General features: G+C 53.1%; 8 protein-coding genes across 8 annotated transcripts; 3 read left to right on the top strand and 5 right to left on the bottom strand.

Moving 5' to 3' along the window:
- Positions 1–2,964: 2,964 nt before the first annotated feature.
- ACET3X_001179 (uncharacterized protein) lies at positions 2,965–4,322 on the bottom strand (the record flags this gene model as incomplete). Its single annotated transcript, XM_069446441.1, has 3 exons — positions 2,965–3,072; positions 3,153–3,184; positions 3,242–4,322. 3 exons carry the CDS (start codon positions 4,320–4,322, stop codon positions 2,965–2,967), a joined length of 1,221 nt encoding a protein of 406 aa, XP_069311421.1.
- Positions 4,323–4,908: 586 nt separating this feature from the next.
- On the bottom strand, positions 4,909–6,600 carry ACET3X_001178 (uncharacterized protein; the record flags this gene model as incomplete). The annotated part of the gene is made up of 4 exons (XM_069446440.1): positions 4,909–5,526; positions 5,572–6,057; positions 6,103–6,373; positions 6,422–6,600. The coding sequence occupies 4 exons, from the start codon at positions 6,598–6,600 to the stop codon at positions 4,909–4,911; spliced, it is 1,554 nt and encodes a 517-aa protein (XP_069311420.1).
- Positions 6,601–6,801: 201 nt separating this feature from the next.
- On the top strand, positions 6,802–7,824 carry ACET3X_001177 (uncharacterized protein; the record flags this gene model as incomplete). The annotated part of the gene is made up of 1 exon (XM_069446439.1): positions 6,802–7,824. The coding sequence occupies one exon, from the start codon at positions 6,802–6,804 to the stop codon at positions 7,822–7,824; it is 1,023 nt and encodes a 340-aa protein (XP_069311419.1).
- Positions 7,825–8,087: 263 nt separating this feature from the next.
- On the bottom strand, positions 8,088–10,233 carry ACET3X_001176 (uncharacterized protein; the record flags this gene model as incomplete). The annotated part of the gene is made up of 3 exons (XM_069446438.1): positions 8,088–8,129; positions 8,185–10,030; positions 10,151–10,233. 3 exons carry the CDS (start codon positions 10,231–10,233, stop codon positions 8,088–8,090), a joined length of 1,971 nt encoding a protein of 656 aa, XP_069311418.1.
- Positions 10,234–13,428: 3,195 nt separating this feature from the next.
- On the bottom strand, positions 13,429–13,708 carry ACET3X_001175 (uncharacterized protein; the record flags this gene model as incomplete). The annotated part of the gene is made up of 2 exons (XM_069446437.1): positions 13,429–13,641; positions 13,694–13,708. The coding sequence occupies 2 exons, from the start codon at positions 13,706–13,708 to the stop codon at positions 13,429–13,431; spliced, it is 228 nt and encodes a 75-aa protein (XP_069311417.1).
- A 450-nt stretch (positions 13,709–14,158) lies between these two features.
- On the top strand, positions 14,159–16,226 carry ACET3X_001174 (uncharacterized protein). Its single transcript, XM_069446436.1, has one exon. It carries the CDS (start codon positions 14,363–14,365, stop codon positions 16,073–16,075), a length of 1,713 nt encoding a protein of 570 aa, XP_069311416.1. The 5' UTR covers positions 14,159–14,362; the 3' UTR covers positions 16,076–16,226.
- A 1,968-nt stretch (positions 16,227–18,194) lies between these two features.
- Positions 18,195–20,161, bottom strand: ACET3X_001173 (uncharacterized protein; the record flags this gene model as incomplete). Its single annotated transcript, XM_069446435.1, has 3 exons — positions 18,195–18,844; positions 18,894–20,005; positions 20,058–20,161. 3 exons carry the CDS (start codon positions 20,159–20,161, stop codon positions 18,195–18,197), a joined length of 1,866 nt encoding a protein of 621 aa, XP_069311415.1.
- Positions 20,162–20,968: 807 nt separating this feature from the next.
- Positions 20,969–21,434, top strand: ACET3X_001172 (uncharacterized protein; the record flags this gene model as incomplete). Its single annotated transcript, XM_069446434.1, has 2 exons — positions 20,969–21,244; positions 21,303–21,434. The coding sequence occupies 2 exons, from the start codon at positions 20,969–20,971 to the stop codon at positions 21,432–21,434; spliced, it is 408 nt and encodes a 135-aa protein (XP_069311414.1).
- Positions 21,435–23,971: the final 2,537 nt, after the last annotated feature.

Below are 23,971 nucleotides of genomic sequence, written 5' to 3'. Positions count from 1 at the left end.
GTTGCTAATGACTACGATAAGGTTACTCATCGTATTCCCACCTTGTCTACACACATGACGCAGATTATGGACCCCATCTTCCTATCATCCCGTCCCACGACCTAATGCGACAACACAAGTGGGGTATGCATGTATATCTGGAGGCGTATTCACTCATCGTCATACATCAGCCTTCTCCTACTGTAGATTCTTAACCCATAAACAGACATCTTGCGACACCTCGCAAGCCTCAAGACATGGCTTCCTCCGTTCAAACCGTGCCCGCCCGCCGCGGAGCAGCCACCTTCGTCAAGGCTGGCCAAAAGATAAAGATAACAAACACTCATGGCAACCAAGTCGTCGACACCTGGGCAATCGCGCTCTCGTCGTCCGTCCTCACGGCTGCATCATCAAAGGTCGAAGCGCCCCTCTACCCAAACGCGACTTCCAATTCGCCCTCCAAGTATTCTGCCACTGCCAATACTGCCGCCAGCGCACCCGAATACATGTCCATGTGCCATTGCCGGGCGAGTCTGCTGAAAGTGACGCCTGCAGTAGGAGACATCATGGTTAGTCAGAAGAGGGCGCCGATGGTCAAAGTGGTGGAAGACACAAGTCCCGGGGTGCACGACACTTTGGTCGCAGCATGTGATAGGTGGCGGTACAGTGAGCTGGGTGTCAACGGGTACCACGAGTCTTGTACAGACAACTTCTGGGGCGCTTTGGAAGAGCTGATTGCATCTTCGTCTCTATCGGCCGACCAAAAGGAGGCGCTAGAGGGCCTACAAGCAAAGATGGGATGCAGAGTTCCAGACCCTTTCAATCTGTTCATGAACATTCCCATCACACAAGAAGGAGAGGGTGCGAAGAGAGGCATCAGTTTTGAAGAACCGAAAACGAAGCCCGGAGACTATGTAGTCTTGGAGGCGCTCAGAGACGTGGTCGTCGTGATGAGTGCGTGTCCACAGGACGTTCTTACAATCAACGGAAAGAATCCCGTAGATGCTCACTATCAGGTCGTGGCCTGAAGCGTCGGTGCGAATAATAGAGTTAGCAATCAATGTTGATGCACTAAGGCAAAACTTTACCTGAGTCTATTTCAGATACGACTACAGCGAGTCTCAACCCGCAGGTCTTGACTGATAAAAAAGGGAAATATCAAACACACTCCTACAAGACCACCTGAAGACAGCCAATCAGTTGGCGCATCTTTCCAATCATTAAAGTATTCATTGCCTGCTTATCGAGTAGGACTTTCCTCACGGCTGTTTACCTCCCCTGCCTGACCTCTGGCTCTTGTACTACATTCTCTTGGCTCCCCTCCCCGCGTCTGTACGGGTCCTCCGGGTCATCCGGGTCTGCAAAGGGATTCGTCTGAACTCCTCGATCCTCGGCCGGTCTTTGCTGGCGTCTATCATTTCTGGACTGGCTGGCTGACCCCGGGGTACAATCTATGAACGTGAGGCCGAAGTTGTTCATTCGAACGGTGCCTGGGCGAGTGCCCGAGCGAGTGCCGAGGCCAGAAGATGGCAGGTTACGATGGTTGTCACTGCGAGGAGTGGACGAAGGCCTTCTAAGATCGTCTAGTCTCGTCGGCTGTTGCGCATCGGCTCGCTGGTTCATGTACGCGGCTGCGAGCGCGAATCCAAAGTAGGCAGCCATACTGTTGCTGGTAAGTCGAGGCCACAGTGGTTCCAATTTATGTGGTGTTTCAGACTTACCATAATGCTCCCAATACTCCCAAGACCTCACTTGCTCGTATGATACTTCTTGCCCATCTGCCCCAACCTTCTAACGCATCCATTGTGTCGTCATATTGCCAGCATGTATCGTAGCTACTGTCGATTTTGCTGCTGGGAAACCTATCTAGCCAAACAACACCTAGAGGAATCAGGATGGAACCGATCACGAGGGATGCGGACCAGAGCATGGCGGCCCGGTTGGAAATGCGCGGGGACCGGGAGTGGCTTAAAGACATGATAAAAAGTTCAACAACCAGCAAGAAAGGGTTGATCACGAGGATCACTGCTATCGTGCTATGGGGACTTTTATCAGCATATCTTCGTGCGTACAACAGGAAAACGGATGAACAAGATAACTTACAACACCCCTTCAAAAGCTCCGACACTCAGGTACTCAGGCCCTGACAACCTCGCTCCATTTTCTTGAGCTCCCCCTACGTTCAATGTCTTGTTCAAGTTCGCATAGGTAAGCGGCAAGCTCTTGATCACCGTCTGGAGTACCACGTCGGATGGGCTGGATCCTAGCACAAAGCCGCTGGAGTCAGGAGCTCCAGTGCTCCCCACGTTCCAGCACTCAACCTTGTCGTTGGAAAAAAGCAAACCGCGCGCCAAAGCGGCGCAGAGGCCGAACTGCGCTATACCGATGAGTATAGACAGAGCAAGGAGTGCGTCGGTCGCGGATCTGGTACTGTTGGGCCACTTTGTGGATTTTGCGCGAAAGAACAGGAAGAAGCATGATCGTGTCTTCTCCCACGAGGTAGTTCGTGCCATGCTGGCCGGGATGGGATGTCTGTACGGTGTTCTATATCTGCTGATCGATGTCGTAGATATGGGAACGAGAGATGAGCGAAGATGGTAGGAGAGCAGGACTGCTGCCAAAGCAGGGCCAGCTTTTCGGTTCTCAGGGTCGTAGTGTTGTCTGGTAGCGGTCTGATGAGTTCCGTGGGCACAAGGTCGGAAGCGAAGGGGGGTCCATGGTGCGATTCCCTTTTTCTGGAGAGGTGTGTCTGTGTCGCATGCTCTGTACAGTTATGAGGTGTCGCATCTTGGAGAGGAAGCAGCGACAGTGGTTAGGTGATCAAGGAGCCACGTGGTGAGAACACGAGAAAGAGCGACCGGTCGGAAGGTATCAACTTGAATTGGCAGCTACATAAAAACATCGGGCTCGGGGGTGGGGTAACAAAAGACAAAAAGGCTCATGACAGTGAAAAGGAGATTAATCGTATCCAAGAGGTATTGCAGTTTACATGCGGCTGCGATGCGGCCTAGGCACAGCCGACTTGAAAAGCCTGTCCGGCAGCCTATTTCCGTACTGATCGAACCGGTAATCCTCCTTTTGTTCAATCCACATCTGCCCGCATGTCAGCCTCATGCTAACATCTAGAGCTTGCTACCGTAACGGGGCGGGTAGCCAGTGTGGTAACCACTCACCTCGCGTTCGGCGTACTGCCTGTCCAAAGGCACTGGTTGTGGATTTAGTATTTCTTCGTCGCCAAAGCCCGGGTCTCCTTGGAACCTACGCGAATAATGGGCTGCGCCGATGGGTTGCGGTGCACCGTACTCGGCGTACTGTGCGCCACGGGGGGCGTACTGACCTGGGCGTTCGTTGGCGCGCGCATTGCCCTGCATCCAGGAGTCGCGCTCGGGAAGACGATCCTCGAAGGATTCGGGGCGACGGCCGAGGGGCTCAGGGAAGGGACGGGCCTGGTTGTAGTTGCCTTGGACCTCGATGGGGTACTGCGAGCGGTAGTGGTCTTGCTGTTCGAAGCGCTCGTCGTACTGAGTCTCGTAGCGAGCATCACGGCCATGGTGTTCAAAGTGGGCGTCGTGACGGGGAGCGGGAGCGGGACCGCGGTCATCGAAGTGTTGGTGTGCGCGCTCGCGCTCGTCAATATACACATCGCGACGCTCCTCGTAGTGGACTGCAGGTTGACGGTCGCGCTCGACCCAGACGTCGCGGTGTTCCTCTACGTGACGAGCCGGCGCACCGTCACGCTCGACCCAGACTTCCCTGTCGATGTGCGTCGTGTGGGTCGGCTGAGGCTGAGGCGGGGGCTGGGGCTGAGCCTGGGGAGGTTCCTGGTGGATGTCGATGTCGATGTGGGTTTCCTTCTTGGTGGACTTTGGCTTGTGCGGCTCCTCGTACGGCTCCAGAGCAGTCAGGTAGCCGAGGACGGCGCTGAGGCTGGCCTGCGCAATGTTGAGCTCCTTCTCCCGGTTCTCCAGCTTCTCCTTCTCGCTGAGCAGCCAGTAGACGCGGTGCCTGACGCCAACACGGCGGCCGTCTTGGATGTCACCAGCGACGCGCTCCGTGTGGGGCGTGATGTTCTCCAGAGCGCCGCGCACATCGCGCATGCATCCGTAGACCCATTTGGACTTTTCCGGGTTGGCCTCGAGGATGTCGTGGATCTCGCGGATGGAGAGCAGACGTCTCACTTCGTCCAGGTCGGATTGGACGCGGCCGATGATGCGCACGTAGACAGCATTGGAAGGACCGACGTCGCGGACGCGTTTGGCCTTGTTGAGGAACTCGGCAAGCTTGTACGCCCCTCCGAGGGCACCAGCGGCAGCGCCGATGGTGAGAATCTCTCCTTTAACCATGACGGGCGGTGTGAGGATAGCTCCAGGGAGCTACCGGCAAGGTGATGGTGATGGTTCAATTGAGTGAATGAGGGCCTGCGTCTCTGCCTGTACCTGGCGCGAGCATCCCGCGCAGGTTCAACCGGCTGCGAAAGTGGGGATAGACGCTTTGGTGAGTTTGTGAGGAGAGCAGAGTTGTTGTCCGTCAGCTACTCAGGGCAGCCTCGACAAGGGCCCGACGGTGTTTAGTGTTATTCGGGGGCTGGGTGCTAGCCACATGGGGGGCCGCTAGCTGCAGCTCATCACTCCTCGCGACCAGTCCGAGGTCCTTCCTCCCCCATAGCTCCACCCGCGAACATGTGGCTGCCATCGCTTCCAACCCGCGAGCTGATCATGTTCACCAGGCCGCTCCAAAGCGGTCAAGAGAGACACTTGGACCTGGCGTCGAGAGAGCATTCTCTGCGCGGTAAACAACATACAAACAACATCTCCGCGTCTTGTTTACTCCATCTTTGATACCCGCCGTGGATCATCCCAGTCCGACCTGTCAGCTCCACCGCGACAGCGCACCGACCAGCCCGGAAACCTGATTGTCAAAACCTTTGCTCTATTTGCCGTATTTCGCGATAAACGCGCGGACTTTGGGGTCGCTCAAGCTCAGTTCGCTGCCCTCTGCATCGAGCAACTCTCGGTCCTTGCTCTCAAGCTCGAGCTCCATCGCCTTCAGTTGCTCATCCAACTCTGGGTCCGTCAAGCTAGCCTGCTGGAATGGCGCGTGCTTATATAGCGCGCTCAAAACAGCTCTCAAATCCGTGTCTGCCTTGCTTGATCGCTCGGCAAGTCCATCATGAGTCGATGTCACGGTCGATTCGTAGTGATCGTGGAGCTTCTTGCTCCGCTCAAGCTGAGCTTGCTGCAGAACATCTTGTAGGCTCTCAATGCTATCCTGACTGAAGGATATGCCTGCATGACGAAGCGCGTCTTGGAGTGCTACCGGAAGCTCGAGCGTCGATGTCGGCTTGAGCTTGACCATTGGGGTAAAAGCTGACGTGCTGGAGTTCATGCGTTTCAGTCCGGGTGTCGCAGGCAATGCGGCTATCTCGGGTATACGCTTCGCTGCCGCTGCCTGGACGTGCGCCAGTGCTTGTTGGAACTCGTCAGCATCTGACGTGCCAGTATTGATTATACTGAGGCGTTTGCCCATGTATTCGAGTGTTGATAGCACCTAGCTTGTTAGCAGCGGTCCAATGTCCCTCGGAGTGTTACTCACGTAGTTGAGCCATGCCGTTCGTGTTCGTGTTCTGTCTCTATCCTTGCGCTCCTTCATCTCAGTCATCGGTTTGCGTGTCTCATGCTCGACAACCATTTCAGCGACGGATGCGATTTCAGAGTGCAGCTCTTCCAGCTCAGCTTGCAGGGCGACCTTTCTCTCTTTGAAGTCGGCCTCCGCTTCCTCTGAAAGCCCGTTCTGGGAGTCCCCTAATGCGTTGGTGAGAAACACAGTATCCACTCGAGCTTTGATCTCTGCAGCACGAAAGGAGATAATCGCCTTGCACCACTGCTCCATCGACTTCTCGTCCTCGCTGACTTCAGGCTCAGTGACGATTTGAGACACTAGCTTAGGCAGTCGGCTCAAAATCTGGTCATCTGATGCAAAGCGTTCTGACAGGTAGCTTTTCAGCGTGGACTTTTCGGAATCAATCTCGCGCTGAGCATCGTCCATCTGCTCTGTGACTGATGCAACTACATCATCGACCTACGAATATTAGAAAGATGGAGGTTGTAATCTCTCGCAACATACAGAGACGTCTAATCGAGCTTTTTCTTGGGCCTCCTTCCTTCTCCGCTCGTTTCTTGCATGTTCGACATCCATATTGGGCTTGTCAAGAGCTTTCAACTTGATCAAAGCATCTTTCTGTGCCTCTAGAACTTTGCACTGCTCCTCAATAGCGGTAGTGGAGCTTTTCAATGACTCAACTGCTGCTGCAATTTCATGATCCAAAATGGGCCGGATGGGTTCACCCTCGCTTTCGTACTGGTGCAAAAGGCCCTTTTTCTTCAGAGTCTGGTACCTAGACTCATAGTCAGCGAAAGCTGGTGTGATCAGAATTTCCACTCACAACTCCAGCTCCTCTTTGCTCAGCAAGGTGTCCTCGTGGAGGTACTCCTCAACCCACACCGCAGCTTCGTGCTTGGTCTTTACATGCTCAAAACCTAGGAGAATGTTGTCGAGATCGACTTTGAGACCTCGCTCCTCGACTACGTTTAGCAAGTGATGCGCTGCTTGTTCTTCCGCCATGGTATCAGGAAGTGTGCTTCCGTGTTGGTGTTTTGTGGCAGGTGCGAATGCAGTTAGGGCGGGAGCATTCGATACGGTGAGCCGCAAGGGCCACTCGCGCAGTCGCGGTTTTGGTGGTTCTGACGCGCCTCGCGACTTCTACTCTGTCGTTACACCACAGCACCCAAATACATACACACGAGTCTCCGTTCTCCAGCAAAAATGTCTCCGGTCGCTCTAGAACCCGTCATCACCCCCGAGCCTCCCAAAGACACCACGAAGCAAAGTATCCCGGCACCCAGCAACGCCGCGCACGAGGAGCACCAATACCTCTCTCTGATCCGCGATATACTCGAAAATGGCGAACATCGCCCCGACAGAACAGGAACTGGCACGCGCGCTATTCCCTTTCCCGCACAAATGAAGTTCGCTTTATCGCGGCCGTCGAGCGACCCCACACAGCGACCAGAACTCATCCTGCCCCTCCTCACAACGAAAAGAGTATTCACTCGTGCCGTCATTGGCGAATTACTGTGGTTCGTCGCAGGCAGCACACATAGCAAGTCTCTCTCAGACGCTGGCATCAAGATCTGGGACGGCAACGGCAGCCGCGAGTACCTCGACAAGGTGGGCCTCAACCACTACGAGGAAGGCGAGCTGGGTCCAGTCTACGGCTTCCAGTGGCGGTATTTTGGCGCAGAGTACAAGGGACATGCAGAGGACTACACAGGCCAAGGTGTCGACCAACTAGCTGAGATCATCCACAAGTTGAAGAACCAGCCGTACGACCGGCGCATCATACTGAGCGCATGGAACCCCGCAGATATCAAGAAGATGGCCTTGCCACCTTGCCACATGTTTGCGCAATTCTACGTTTCCTTCCCGGGACATAAGCAAGGCGAAGAACGACCAAGAGGCGTGCTACACTCGCTCCTCTACCAGAGATCTTGCGACATGGGTCTCGGTGTTCCGTTCAACATTGCCTCATACGCGCTTCTCACACACATGCTGGCTCATGTGTGCGACCTGACGCCCGGGACATTTACACACACAATGGGCGATGCACACGTATACGTCGATCACATAGATGCGCTCAAGGTGCAGCTGGAGCGCGAACCGCGAGAATTCCCTACACTCAAGATCAACAGAGAGATTGGGGGCAGCATCGATGGTTGGAAAGCAGAGGAACTCGAGGTCGTGGGGTATAAACCACATGCCGCTATATCCATGAAGATGAGTGTATAGTTCTTTTAGTGGGCAACCCTGAATACATCTTGCCGCGCTACTGTTGTTATGTTTTGCGTCAATATCCATTCCAGCTGTTCATACCCAACCACGAGGTCACACGACAGCACTAGTTCAGAATACACTACTGATGTAAAGAAGTATTGCATTACCACGCTGCTTTCATCAACAGCGAGTTGGTATCTAATGCATCCCAAACGCCAGCCATGATTTTCCCCACCTGCAAACACGCAATGCAAGAACGCGAAAGACTTCAGGTCTGCTTATCTGTGGCTGGTCTTTCCGATACCACGCTTTCCGGCAGTCTGAACAATTGTTAGCACCTGTACTGAGAATGAAGGAAGGAACAGGGAAACTTACCAGATGCTTGATCAAAGAACCAGTCTGGTGCCTGTCGGCCTCACCCTGTCTAGCCATCCTGTTCATCTTCTTCTGCGACAACTTGGCCAGCTTCTCGGCCTTGGAGGCGGCAGTCTCGTTCGTGACACCATCCGTTCTCCTGTTGGTGCTTTGGCTGCGGCCTCGGCTCTTGGCACGCTCGAGCATAGCAGCGCCGGGCGTGTCGACTTCCATGGCATCGCCGCCAGGGCCCTCTGATCTTCCACGAGCCAAGCTGCGACCTCGGGCTTCTGCCTTTGCAGCCGTACGCTCGACAGCCTTTGAGGCATCGTAGCCAAGGCTTTCGAGATGTGATTCCATCTGTGACATTTGCTTCGCCTTCTTGGTCCTGGGGATGACTGCCCTGTTCTTGAGACTCTTGCGCATCTTGGCTTCGTTCCGGATGAGTTGCCTCTTCTCACGGATGAGCTCTGCCTTGTACCTGATGTCCGCCTCCTCTGCGTCCTCAAGATCATCGTCCGACTCGTAGAAACCCTCAGCCTCCAGCTTCTCTTCTTCAGCCTCAAGTGCAGCAAGCTTAGCCTCAATGTCAGGGTCGATGAAGTCGTAAACATTCTGGCCCTTGAAAACCTCGGGAATGCGATCGTGTTTCCACTCGTCGTTCTCGAGAAGGTAGTTCTTGCGAAGGTCGATGTTGTACACACCGGCTCCGCCATTCTCTTCTTCCAGGTCACGCTCAAGGAGCGGCCTGTCAGGATCGTCCTTGTCGTACTTCTTCTTGTTAAGCACTGCTTCTGGAATAGATGTCTCGCGAGTGACGCCGCCCAATGGTTGGGCAACGTGGATTCGGCGAAGCAGTTCACCGAGACGACCAGAAGGCTCGCCGGCGCTGTTGGTGCCAGCCTTGAGCTTCTCGGCGTTGCGAGCAGCAATCAAGCGATCGCAGACCGAGTTTCGCACAGCCATGACACCTTCGAGAGTGTTGCAGGAAAGCTCCAGCATCTCGACTTCGCCAGACTTGAGCATACCCTGGAGCTGCTCCTGTGTCTCGGGGTCGAGCTGTTCCGGGCGCATAAGATCGATCTTGTTGACGACGATCGAGATCAGCTTGTTAGCAAACAGAGGCTTGATATTGTTGAAGAGGGCGATTTGCGAGGCGACGGAGTAACCGCACTGCTCACTGAGATCCATAAAGTAGAGAATGTGGGCGCGCAAGTGGGCGATGGCGCAGATGGACTGATGCTCGATGGTGTTCATGTCCTCGAGAGCATGGTCCAGAATACCAGGGGTGTCGACAGCCTGGAAGCGAAGCATCTTGTAGTCGAAATGTCCGACATACAAACTCTTTGTGGTGAATGCATAGGGCTGCACCTCGACGTCGGCTCTTGAGATGGACTTTAGGAATGACGACTTGCCGACGTTGGGGAAACCAGCAATGACAAGTGTGCGGGTGTTGGGGTCGATGGACGGGAGACGGCCCAAATGCTGCCTGACCTGCTCAAGGTAGACGAGAGGGTCCTTCAACCTCTTGCAAATGGTGGCCATGCGTCCCAGCGCCGCCCTCTTCAGCTGCTTGCACTGGAAGAGGGATTGTCCGTACTTGAGCAGGCGCACGTAGTCGCGCGCAACCGTCTCGATCAGCGACTTTGCAGTCGACAGCTGACCGAGAGCAATTCGGAAGTGGTCCGCATCGTACAGGGTGTTGAGCAGATCGCGGTGGAACGGGTGGATGTCCGCAAGGCGCGGGAAAGCCTCGATAGTGGTGTTGAGGCGCTCGGTAAAGGTCTCGGACGTGTACTTGACTTTTCGCGTGTAGAAGGCTCGGATTCTGCTGATCTTGAAACCCGCACGAATCTGCGTCGGCAGCCTGGGAATTTGTCAGCTTCTCGTCTTTGTGTGCCGCACGTGTTGCGCCGTCAGAATCGCGACAGCGCAGGGCGGCAGGAAGAAGGCGCTTTGCGCGAGTGCGTGTGGAGAGGCAGCCTACCTCCTCTGGGTCCTGGAAAGCACAATGTCGAGAAACTCCTGGCTCGTAGGCACAGCGGGGATGTCTTTCCACTGGGTCTTCATTTTGGCGACTGCGGTATGTTGTTGTCGTGGGAGGCGGTCTGCGCTTTCCAGAACTTCGAGGGCAAAAAAGTTCGAGAGGCTATCGATACCACCGTGTGGGGCACGTCCAAATAGTTCGCCTCACCAACGCTAGTCCCGCATCCGGTTCACTAGCGGCTCGATGGCTGACCTGCACATCCGACCAGACCTGGGCGTGTGCCTACTACATGGACTTGGTAAGCTACCTCTATCGCGTAGAACGTGCATTGTAGGTCACAACACCTGTCCTGCGGCGATGGCTGGACGGAGACAAGAGCAGGAAGATCAGGCTAGGCCGGATGCCACCGTCCCGGCAAAACCGACGTGAAAGAGACTTGACAACGATGGAGCCGTCTGGTACTCGACAAAGGAGGCAGTCACTTGCTTTTGTGTCTTTGTCACTTGCGTCTTTTCCTCTTTTCGCTCGTCTTTGGCTTTGTTCATTGATCCTGGAGGATATGGTACATATGATTCTAGGGCGCCACTCGTGTTTGTGGACGTACGCAGTCCCTCCAAATCTCAAGGCCTCATATTTCAACAATCGACCAGAGCATGTCAGCCATGTCTAGCGACAACGATCAACATCCTCCAACCGCCAGCAATACTGGCGGAGATAGCTCAAAACCCGCCGGGCCCCCGCCAGAGACTAAGCAAGACACTATCAACAAATGGCTTAACCTTGTCTACATCGATCGCGAGCATCTAGGGAATTCTCTCGCGCTCACGGTAGATGACTTCATCAAAATCCTCGCAACTGGACATGAGTATGATACCATTAGTTGGCTAGACAACAATGCGCTAGAGCTGGCTACAGTCATCTTGACAAATGTCCAGAAAGAAAGAAGCGACATAGTCATTGTGCCATCAAACGCCGCCATTGGACTTGCTCACATCGGTCTGTGTATGAGCGGTGTGGATACGTTTAAGGAAGATGATTTTTCAACCAAATGTTATGACGCTATGCTGAATGAAAGCGTACGGTGGATCGTTGTTCCCGTAACGGATGGTATGGTTCGCCAAGCAGGTAAAGACAATCGAACTGAAGCTAGGAAATCCAAAGCTGGGAAAGCTAAGAGAACTAAAGAGAGGAACGAGAAAGCGCAGGAAGCTAGTGTGGAACTGATACAAGAGCAGGACAAAATGCTTGTAGACAACGAACAAGAAGATGACCAAGATGACCAAGATGACAAGGATGACAAGGATGACAAAAATGACAAAAATGACAAAAATGACAAAAATGACAAACATGGGAGTCTACCGGAAGCAATTCCTAGTGGCGGCACGCATTGGGGCTTCATGATTATTGACAAGCAGAAGAACGATGCCAGATGGTTAGACGGCCATCTAAAACTTAAGAAGAACGACAACGGCAAGTGGTACATAGATGAAATGTTGAACGCAGGATGGGTCGCTGGTAAGATTCTCTGCGGATACGAAAAAGTCATGAATCTCGAGCGAGGGCGATTCACAGCAGCAACACTCAAACATGTCCCTCACGACACCAAGAATAATAGCTACGCAGGTGATGAAAGCTCAGCATGTGGACCATGGGTGTTTGCCATGCTCGAATACATACTCGGCCACCCACAATTCCTCACATGTGAGGGTGGACTTTACAGCACGTTTAGGCCTAAACACAGGAGGGGGCACAATCATCGCATGGCCTTCAACTCATGGGCGTCACGAAGGCGCATACAGAAGGTTATTGAGAGTGAGGCGGATAGAGATTTAGGAGATGATAAATTGCCGTATAAAATGAGTGTGCGCGTTTTGAAGAGTCTCAACTATTTTAGCACTGCCGATCTACTCAGAAGAGCTATTCCCCCTGGTCGGCGTAGAGAGCCTCCACCTAGGCGTGGCCGTTACGGAAGCTCAGGGAAGAAGCCCGGTAACGACGATGATGATGAAGATGGAGGAGGTGGCGATGACAATGATCCAGGAACGCAAGGGCCAATCCTTGACGATGACAATAACCCAGAATTGCAAGAGATACTCCGTATAAGTCTCCAAATGAACCAAGGAGGTTCGGCACAAGAGCCTCAAGGATACCAGGACCCTACAAAGTCAAACAACCCCCCAAAGCCTCCAAGCAAGCCGACTTCCTCGCGGCCACCGACTTTCAATTTGGTGACACATGGGCCTATGCTTGCTACATATATCCCACACTTTGCGTCTATGGCAAGCAATCAGATTCGAGGCTGGATTGGTCTGCTTCCGGGAGAGATTGAAAAACTTGCGAAGCCAAGGAACGACTGGGACCAAAAAGCTGTTCTCCAAAAGTTTTTCGGTGGCTTCGATGGGTTATCCGAAAGTCAAAAGCGGTGTTGGTTGGAACACGATCCACTGTTCAAGGGTAATGACAGAGTGAACATTGAAAATGTAGCTGAGATGCTGAAAGAGAGAGTCAAGGATATTGATGGCGTCGTCTCGTTGCAGGGAAGCTCGGTGTTTTATCCTCCGAGCTATCTGGAAGACTTTGCAGCGAAGAACTCAACAGGTTCGGAAACATTAGAGGCGGGTACCAAGCCTGCGGAAGAGAATTCGGGTGATTGCGTTGACAACCTTGATGACGGAGCCGGAGAGAACTTGGGTGATCATGGTAACAACTCTAATTCCAATGGCGAAGCAGAAGAAAACGATCCGATCCCACCGCAAACCAAAACACCAAGCGGGCAACCATCAGGCGTGGGTACTCATAAGCGGAAGCATGCGAATGAAAATCCTGATGCGCCCGAAACGAAGAGACAGAGATTGTCAAGACCAGACTTTCTCAGGATGGAACCTTTCGAACTACTCCCCTGGCTTGAGAGCGTACCTGACGATAAGAAAGCTTCGCTGTTTGACAAGGAAAGGAACTTGATCGATCCAATCTCTGCACGTATCAACCTCGAGCGAATATTCAATGCCACGTTTCGGATATGGGCGGCGGAGGATGACATTTCCGAAACAACCAGAAAGGAGTTGAAGGAATGGAGGAAGATGGTAATCGATAAGAAAGATTTTATCGCGTCAACATACCCTCGCCATGACAATGGCCTAAGATCGTTTCTAGACAAAAAATTGAACCGACAGGGTGAAGATGATTGGCCTGATTATAGCCAAGACGAGGCGAAATGGCCTGATTGTTGGAAGAAGCGGAAGGAGTAAAGTAGTTGGGTAAGTGACAGAGCGATTTGCTTATGTGTCGTTGTTTAGATGCACGAAGAAGTGATAGTAGGCTCCATGTATACAGTAGCTTGTACAAACTTGGAAGATCATAACGAACTCGTTGGTCGTTTTTGGCTCGATTGAGAATTGAACATGTGACAGCCCACAGCCTCCTGCATAGTGATGACTCGAAGGACTCATGTACACATATAATTCGGATGCATTGAAGCCACCTCTTCTCATCTGGATGTAGTCAGGCTCTCATTCACAGTATCTGAGAGTGTAGCAAACTTACTTGTTGCTGCAACATGCCGCAAAGACGGTAGCTTGCGTGGGCGCGAATGAGAAAAGCCCGTTCTGGATTTCATTTCTCGACGGGTGTGATTTTGGGTAGCGCGTCCCGCAGCTCTTCTCTATCTTTCTCGGTCGGGGTGAGGCCAAATTTCTCTTCGGCTTTGTCGGATATGTACAGGCCAGCGCCCGCGTACGCCATGACACCAACGCCAATTATCATGCGCGTCTTGGGCGGAATGCCCTTGAACCATCTATGCGGATGTCAGTCACAAAGAACTACAAGGTCATGGTGTGCACGTACTGCCAGACAGACATGTCAACGATGAGAATGTGCAACTGCAGCCGTGTCACAGGGTTCGAGATGACGACGCGTAGAGGGTTGGTGCCAAGCCTGGAGGAACTCTCAGACTTGAGCGCGACACAACCATAGCGTTCGCATACACCCAGCGCGCTTTCAAATTGCGATCGACTACGTTGCAAAGGTCAAATCCATTCCCAACGTGCAAGTCACTCCTTTCGAGCCAAGCCTGGCATGATTGCTTGGGACTTTGGCCATCGGTCGTCTCACCTCCGCACCAGCTCCGCACCTTGAGAACAGATGTGCGCGCTATTACCACCCGCTTCGTGAGCGCATCCGGCAGCACCATAAGGCTCCTATCACTCTCCCACTATGCCCGGCTTCCGCCGCTGGGGCAAGTCAAAATTCGAGCGCAATCCCGAGTCGTCGTTCAAGCTCCTCGCCGCCATCGTCGTCCTCACGCTGTACCTGCTCATCAAAGAGTTCCAGAACCCGACTGTTCGAGACCGGGGCATACCGGCGTTTGGTGCACAGATCCAGCATGCAGACTGGAATGGAACGGGCAAGGTGGAAGAGGCGCGGGCGAAGAGCGTGCGAGATGCCATGAAATATACCTTCTGGAAGTACAAAGAGAACGCTTGGGGCTGTGACGACATTCTCCCCGTGTCGGGAGGCAACTCCTCGTCTAGAAATGGGTGGGGGGCTTTCATCGTAGACTCGGCGAGCACGTTGGCCCTGATGGGACTATGGGACGAGCTGGCGCATTCTTTGGAACATATCCTCGCTATCGACTTCACAGAAGCAAAGGACCTCGTTGACCCTTTTGAAACCACAATACGATACCTGGGCGGGCTCTTGTCTATCGTAGACATGTACGACGTTGGACTCATTCCCGAGGATGTACTCAGCGAAGAGGCACGCGACCTTGTACTCGAGCACGCCGTCACTCTAGCAGGGAAGCTCGCCCCAGCATACGATACTCCCACAGGCATGCCGTGGCCTCGTGTCGACTTCGACACAGAACAGGGCGAACCAGACCCCTCCTGGGTCTTCAGCGACGACCCAACAAAACACGGATACGACGAGCATCCCACCATAGGCCCGGCGCGGACCGGCTCCTCAATACTCGAGAACCGCATTCTGACCAGATTGACTGGCGACCCCGTCTATACGCAGAACTCGACAAATGCATGGGCACCCCTTGTGTGGTCCAACTGGAAGACACCGTGGGCTGGCATGGTCGATGCGCCCATCGACATCATGACAGGGGAGCCAGTGGGTCGCCAAAGGCACTGGGATGGTGGGCATGATTCGTATTATGAATACCTCGTCAAGATGACACTCTTGGCACCGCGGACAGATCCTCATATTGGCACATACAAGCAACGCTTTACCGACGCGGCGTACTCCCTACGCAAGCATCTCAGTTCCCGCTCCGCACCTGCCCCTGATCACTACATGCAACATTTGTACATCGGGCGCCATAACAACAAGCTATACGAGAATCGGCAAGGACACCTCGCGTGCTTCGCACCTGGCACCATTCTCCTCGCCTCCAAACTTTACGACCAGCCCTACCTCCGAACCTTTGCGCTCGCGCTCCTCGAGGGCTGCCGCCACTCATACGCCTCTACACCTACGAAGATCGGCCCTGAGACCTGGGCCTGGATACCCAAGTTCGGATACGACGATCCGCCCTTTGTCCCAGAAACCGCGCGTCAGGAGCGAGAAGCCATAAAGAGCGGCATCTGGTCACTAGAACCAACATACAAAGGCCGACCCGAGTATGTGGAGAGTCTATTCTACGCATGGCGCATAACGGGCAATCAACGGTACCGTGAATGGGCATGGGATGCTTTCTCGGCTATGGAGCAGCACTGTAAAGCGCCGTTTGGCTACGCACAGCTTGCCGACGTGTACGATACGCACACAAAGGGTGTGGAGAAATGGGTCGACATGCAAGAAAGTTTCTGGGCAGCGGAAACTTTGAAATACCTCTGGCTCACGTTCTCGGATGTCGAGGTTGCAAGCTTGGATAGCTGGGTGTTTAGTACTGAAGGTCATCCGTTTCGCATGATACGGTAAGGTTTGGAACAAAAGAATATGGTTTTAGCATGTTCATCGGAACAAAGGCGGTAAAACAAGGCATAGAAGCCTACCAGAGCTTACAAAAGGTGAAACGGGCAGTTGAAAATAGAGAGCTGTCAAAGCAGCACCGGCGCAATGATACCCTGATTCAGATTCGCATCAATAAGAAGATTGAAAATATTACACATTCCGTTCGCCTCCTACCATCTTCCTTGTTTCCTGCAACCTGTCGCTTTGCTGGTTCGTGAAACTTGTTCTCCTCCATGTTCAATGTTTGACTGTCTGTTACGGTCGTACACAGTGACTGAGGTGCTTCAATATGCATCTCCGTTTTCTCGTTTGAAACTTGGTTGGCTGGAATCGATGTATGCAGGAGTATCGTAATTTGTGGTTTGCGCTGACTATGACTGATTAATGCTCTTGGTGATAGGGATGACAATGGATTACGACTTTGAAGACTTTTGCAACACTAGAAAAAGGGAAATGGAGAAGGGTATACTCATATGCTGTGCATGGTACGAAAGAATCACTTGACATTTGCAACCGAGACATGGGCGTTAGGAACGCTACGATTAGTTTTACCTTCAAATGTAGATCAAGTTTCGATCGTTCGATTCAAAGTCGTCTTGTTCTCCCTTCTATCCTGCTTTACATGCTCCTCATCGTGTGTCGTAATGATACTCGGACATCACTAATCGTCAGAACAGCAACATCTTCAGCAGTTCTCCAGCTCCCGATTTAAAGCCCCTCTGCTAAACCCAATCCATCGTGCGGTGAATTCACTAGTCGTCCTAATTGTGAGAGTATTCAAGCTCGCTGATCCAGCTGATGCGCTGCAAACACGCGAAGCTCAGGTTCCGGTGTAGAATGAACATCTGTTATACTCCGCGCCCCTTTAGAAGAATGCAGTCAGACAAAATTCTTCATTCAAAGACAAGTAGTTCAGACAAACGCGAGAGAAAGCTCACCAGTAACAGCATCAACCACCACCGCCGCCGCCGCCGCCGCCATCACCACCACCACCATTTCCTCCGCTGTCACCATCCCAATGTAGACCCCAGCCGGGATGGGTCCCGCCGCACCTTGAGCTCGGCCTGACCACCTCCATAACTTTGGCATGCACTTTCTGTTTGATGCTCGATCGAGACTTTGCCGGCTCGATCGAGTCGCCGCTTTGACCGCGCTCTGCTTCAACGGATTTGCTCGACATACATCCCATTATCGGTGACACTATGGTCTTCTGCTCAATCTGACGCTTTGTTGAATCGGCTTGGCACAGACAAGTGATCGGTGTAGCTGAGTAGGCGATACGGCTATACACATAGGCAGCAAGCGGTGACCTGTGAGCTTATTGTTGACGAAGCAATCGTTGGCCAAAAGTATGCACGCAAAAGAATTCAACCACAGTTACTGATGGCATGTTATCTATATATCTTTTCAAAGGCTAGTACAGCGGTAGAGGCTGAGCTGATACGAGAAGTACGGGAGGTCTGGTGACAACGCCTGTGGCTTGCGCCTATGTGTTATCACATACAGCTCCATGCAGCAAAAACTTGGCTGCAACTCGGGTCCCGAATTCTGACAGAAAGAAACCACGTTCATTCTGGGCATTGAAACCATATATTAGAGATGGTAATTGATGTTGGGTATATAAAAAAACGTGACAGGAGATGCAAAAGCGAATGCAGACCATCGCTAAGATCAAAGCGGAAATAAGCCGCGCTGGAACAACAAACTACGGAAGAATTTCGGGACAAGATCTGGATGCGGTAACTGGCGGCGTGCAAGTAGCTTTTGTGTGGATTTTGCCGGAAATACTGTCTTGTGACGTGCAGCAGCCTGGGCCTCGGCACGGACGGACATTGGACACGACGACCGAGACGGGGCCATTGGCTAGTCAACAATGCCCGATCGTCCGGTCTGGAGGAGATGCCTCCGAAGAGAGGCCGTATGATGTGTGCGGCGTTTGAGGCATGATGAGTCCGATGGGACGGCAAATATTTATGCATCGCAACCGTCGCTGATTGGTGTCGAGTCGAGATGATGGATGGAAATGTTTCAGACCCAGTGCCAGACCTCTATATGCGAGGGTACAAGGTTTTTGACAAACTTTCGTTCAGACTGCGCCCATGAGAAACTTCCAGTGGAAATCGCTACTGGTAATGTCGAGCGAAGGAGTTACGTCGCGTAAACTGGGCAGCTTTTCCACCCCATTGGTCGAGCCATTTCCGTTAATCTTAGGGAGAGCCAGGTTGTGGAGCAGGGAGACAGTCCGTCCTGAACCAGTCGCGAGTTCAAATGTGTTGCCGTTTGGGCTTCCCCTACCAACTGCGTCGTGCAGTGCTAGCCTCATGACCGATGTGATGCGTCGAAACCGCTCAAATGCGTCTTCGTGGGTGTCCTTGGCATCGCGAGGGCGAGGCATTTGCGAACACAATTGTTCGCGGAAATAATCGAACGACTTTGCGATCTGTAGCTCACCGGCATCCCAGCCCGGCATAGGCGAAGCGTGGACTGCCAGCTTATTCAAGCTAGTGATGGTGTTGATCAAGTTTAGCCAATCGATCAGCGATACGAAATCGAAATGCTTCGTTGGAAGCTTCATGCCGTTGTCGAGGAACTGTTCGATCGACCGCACCAAGGTGACGCGTAGTGATAACTGGAAGCCCGAGGCCCAGGGTGTACTGTCGCGATCTACGAGATCAATGCTAGCTGCGGTACGATACAGGTGTATACGTGCTGCGAGCTGTAGCCATTGTAATATTGCTGGCGATGAATCAGTAACTATGTATCCTGTCGTGGCGTGGCTGCTTACTGAAGTCGTTCGCTTGCAGCTTCGACGCAAGACGAATGTTGTCCCATTTGTCACTCAATCGTTTGACCTGAGTACGGACCACGACCGCTTGCTCGGATTGATTACGAAATGTCTCCTCCACGTCTTCCATGTATTGGCAGACATCAGTCAGTATTGGAAGCACCGCGTCCGACGAAGTTTCCCAGGAAGAAGCTAGTTCTGACGCGTAGTTCCGGAGTGTACTGGTATGCGACATGGCCCTTGCCTTTCCAGGCTCCATCAGACCTAGGTTAGAAGACAAGTAGTAGCACCCCAAATAGGCCCGCTTGGCTTCCCTGTCTCTTGAGTTTTCCTTTTGTAGGGGACTCCTCACAGTCCTGGATATGCTGTCTAGGCCCAGGTCGTGTGCTATGCCCAGGCACAGCTGAAGGAGCATAGTGATTGAAATAGCCTGCACGTCCATGTAGTGATGATGCCAAGCTATGAAGACCAAAAGCCCCTGCAGGAGGTCCAGAGTCTTTTCGCCTTTCATGATCCGGACCATGACGACCTTGCGGAACTCCAGGCTCAGTGCTCTCTGAAGCGAGACAGAATCGTAAGAGGAAACTGTCAACACGGCAAACATTAACATTGGCCGACTCTGAAAGAGATTCTGACAGCGGCATTCTCTAGGTAGCGATACAAAGGGAAAGAAGTCGACCATGCTACGGTACGTGTCCAGCAGCATCTGCATATGCACTAGGCTGATGGATCTGATGACAGGATCTAGTCGACCGAGATGAGACAGCGTGTCGTTCATTGATTCCCAGAATGGCGCAGAAGTGTCAGACTGATTCGCATGAGCCGGAAGAATGGAAGTCCTGGGAGCTGGTGGCAGGGACGCAGGCTGAACGGTAATTGGTGTTGGCGTCGGCATTTGCTGTGAGGAATCCAACAGTTGCGAAGGAATTGTAGCCACCGAGGGGAGACTAGACTGCGCTGGGGTGGGTGCCATTGTTGCAACGATAGCAGACAGCTTGTCCAACTTCTTGTCAAAGTCGCGCAGTTTGGTGGGTGTTTGGCCATCGCTGCGCGCCTTTGCCGGCCGTCTGCGCGCAACATGTTCCACACATTCGACTCTGGCCTTCTGGCACCTGGGGCACGTGTCATTCGATGTGGAGCAGAAACACAGTCGGGTAAACAAACCTCTGGCAAATGGCGGGCGTGTCAGATGGGACGCAGCGAACCTTGTGCTTTCGACAGCGCTCGCACGCAAAGGCGTTCCCTATCCTTCCTTCTTTTGCATCCATGGCGGGGACTGAACTGGCAGTCCTAGGAGAAGGAGAGCCATCGGCCTCCGGCTGTGCGCTCATGTGGGGAAGTCCGATCATGTGGTGTGCCAAGTCCGGGGTCGAGCTTCGGTCGTGAATTGAGTGCCTCAGACGCGCGTAACGGGTGCACCAGAGATCAACGCTATGCTGACAGGGCAATTGACAGTGCCGCAAGCCATTGCATTGGAACAAGAGCCTTTGGAATGGGTTCCGCCGAGGGACTGTCCATGTGGCGGTGCGAAATGAATAAGATACCTCGGGTAGTTGTATGTCGGTATATTAATGGCCCGCCGGGAACCGGTTGCTTACTCCCGATAGCCTGGTGGCGTGAAAGCTGCCTAACTGCCCTGGCAGACTTGGTCCGAAGCTCCATTCGGCACTGGTGCTTCATACCGTCAACGTTGCGCCTCGAGTTGAATGGACGACGATGGTGATGGCCTCCAACGCTTGCCATAGCAAGCGGCGCGACGCTACTGCCCATAGTGTCCTTGGGCTCCTCCGGAAATCTAATCATGCCTCGCCTCCAGTGTCCCCAACCACGAAATGCCCTCGAGAGCTCATCGCGACCATCAAAAAGGCTTCGCCGGAAAAATAGGATGGGGGCAGAGACCGGCGCTGCTACTTGTCGATGTTTGTAACGCCTACTGGAGCGACGCCAGTCCATTGGACACCCGATCGAACCCTGCGTCTGCGGTGGCGCCCGCGTCCATCGCAAAACTCGTCGCTGCCGCCCGCCAAAGCAAGGTACCATTGATCTGGACGCGAGTCGAATACACGGAACCAGACATGTCGGATGCAGGCCTTTTCTACCGCAAAGTACCGCTACTGAAGCTGTTCCAGACCGGCTGCGGGAATGGCCTTGAAAATTGGATTCCGGGACTAGAGCCTGCTGCCGGCGAGGTCGTTGTCTGCAAGCGCTACCCGTCCGCGTTTTTCGCGACCGACCTCGCGACACGACTTCAACTCTCAAACGTCGATACCGTAATAATCTGTGGCGTCAGTACAAGTGGCTGCGTGCGCGCGACTGCTCTTGACGCCATGTGCTATGGATTTCGACCGATGGTGTGGACCGACTTGGCAACGCATGAGCCGCTGTAAACCTCACTAACAATTGTACCAGGTCGTTGAAGAAGCATGCGGCGACAAGTCCCCTGCTGTCCACGATGCCAACATGGCCGACATCAACGCAAAGATGGCTGATGTCGTTTCTGAAGACGAGGCAATTGAGAAACTGGAGGTTGGATGGCAGTGAGTATACTGCACCGCAGAACCCGTCCCAAGGAGAGCAACTCTGCCCGCTATATGTGACTCACCCGTAGTCGCCCAGCATCTGCTCAAGTTTGCCTCCATTGTGGCGAGCGGACGCGCCAATAACGATATATGGACGTGGCAACCACCACGAGTCCAAGTTGTGCAGATACAATTATGGGTATACCTGTAACTCAACCTACGTATAGACATGACCAAGCGACGCATGATTTATAAAACGTAGTCTCAGTGTCTGGCCTCGAGGGAAAGCGTGAAGCGTGGCACCGTGGTGGGTTCTTTCTCATTTTTCCGACTCGCTCTGCAACTGCACATGTCGGTAATTGACTCCGCTGCGACCAACAAGCATTTCCTCGCCCTTCACTGTATTTCACTGGCTGTCTTCACGACGTACCACCCTCTCACTCAAAACCGCTCACATCACTAGCCGACAAAGCCTAGCTTACCCACGACCATCCACTCCCAGAGCGTGTTTGCGCGTTTGCTGTCGCACACATCGTCAAATTCCCTAAAATCACCTTCCAGGCCACTATATCTTGGTGGGTGATACGATACTTTGTCTAGCTCAAGAACGCCAAAAGCCTTTTGAAACTGCCCAAAGGAGCTCTCAAACGCCACTACGACAGCGATCCCAAGCATGTCTCACGGAAACTTATCCTTCTCAACATTGTACTACACGCCCTACCCGGGTGCAGAACCGATACCCGATTGTCTGTGGGAATGCGGCGGGTGCAGAAGAAGATGGGAGACAAAAGAGTTTGGCAACGTCTGTATCGGGTGCAGTCATAAGTACTCCATTGATTGTTGCCCGCTTTTCGGATAGTGATTGCATAATCATGCAGTCTTCATGTCAAGGAAGATGGTAGTAGAAGAGGTGAGGTGCGTCAACATGCGTTGTCTGGCTGCCAGGCACGGACACAGCAGAAGAGTAGGAGAAGCAACATATCCGATGCATCAGGCAAGGTGTACTAGATGCGATGTTTGGCGTTCATGCGCTATGGGTAAGTGTGGTAAATGACGATTCCCGCTAGTGCACATCCCCTCCCGGTTCTCCAATCCGCCAAACGTAACATGCTCATGCTTCATATAGTCCACCCGAATCCATCTGCGTTCTCTCAAACCATGGTAGACCCAAGACCCGACCGCTTCGAGGGCTTGCATGCCTTTATCGGGTTGCATGACCAGCATGCCCTGCTGAAATCTCCCGCCAATCTGACTACTATCTATACGGAACGCTCGAATTGTACTTCTCATTACTGAGTGCCTAATGCCCATGGCAAGTTTAGCGCTCCCTGAGAACCCGCCCTCTTAGATTTCTTTGGCCTCCACATTGCAAAGATTGGCGCAGGCGTCATCTCATGCGCGCACTTCCTCCACTCGTCACTTGCTTCCGAGTCTTCGTTGTCGAAAGCAAGCTTCAAGAGAGACTGGAATCCAAATTTATTGTAAAGCGGCTTGCCCATGCTAGACGCTTCCATCCAACATTCGAGGTCAAGCCCGTCAGCGCGTGTGATGCCAACATGCATGAGAAGAGAGCCAACGCCACGATTTCTATGATCGGGATCCACCGCCATCCAGTTGAGTGCTAATCATTGGTCAGCGATAGGACCAAGGTAATTCCTTTCATTCGTACAATCACCTTTTTCTCAATCCGAAGATCGCACTTTTGGAGAAAAGAAGAGGTGCTCCACTTACCACAATGGGGCCGCGTCATCCAATTCGCGCGCGGCCTGTACACCTGATTAAGGATTGACTCACAGAACCTCCGATATTCGCCTTCGGGCCACCAAGGCGCGGTCAACTTTGGTATGCCCGCAACAAATGGGTTGGATGTCGAAATTACCCATTGCGAGCAACCAACAGTCTTTTTAGTGACGGTGTCGAATGCGTAGAACCAATGGCTGGATTTGTCGGCTTGGTGCTGTGTCCAGAAGCGTTGTTTCGATTCTGCGATGGCAGCTTCGCGATGAGCCGTGGTGTAGCCAAGGACCGGGAAGAAGAGTTGCATGAACGGCTCGTAAGGTGTGTAGTTTGCAGCCCAAATGACGTTTGTTATCTCATCCAGCTCTTCCCTTGTCTTTGCTTCTCGAATCACGTATTGCTGTCCCATTGCTGCTGACCGGCGATCTGGTCGAGCGGCTCAAGCCATGGCGACATCGGACAGGTAAAGTAGTCTGCAAGTACGCTACCTCGCCGCCGCTACGCATTGACAGCGCAATCGGAGATATAGCTTGACCCAAGTATTGGACATCGTAGATTGCCGTGTTAGGGTGAAGCACCCCAACAAGGAAGGTACCGTTGACACTTTTAGCGTCTTGGCGAGGCTGGCAAGTAACAGCCTTGCGCCCCAGCACACCTCCCCAGATAGCCCCTCACCTTTCACACATGGTCCAGCCACTCGGTAGCACTTGTATCGCTATCGTCACCTCCAACTGCTTGCGACCTTCCTCGATGGTACGGGACGGGACGACGGCTTCCTGGGCGATGTAACGATGAACCGAGGCTGATCGCGTCGCCATTCAT

Source organism: Alternaria dauci, chromosome 1, assembly GCF_042100115.1.
Source record: "Alternaria dauci strain A2016 chromosome 1, whole genome shotgun sequence".
NCBI classification, from domain to species: Eukaryota; Fungi; Ascomycota; class Dothideomycetes; order Pleosporales; family Pleosporaceae; genus Alternaria; species Alternaria dauci.
The sequence above is the reverse complement of the archived record's forward strand: the minus strand, read 5'-3'. Positions and strand labels throughout refer to the sequence as shown.

Excerpts from the sequence above, each read along its gene's own strand:
- ACET3X_001174 (XM_069446436.1), top strand. The coding sequence starts at position 14,363 with ATGCCCGGCTTCCGCCGCTGGGGCAAGTCAAAATTCGAGCGCAATCCC.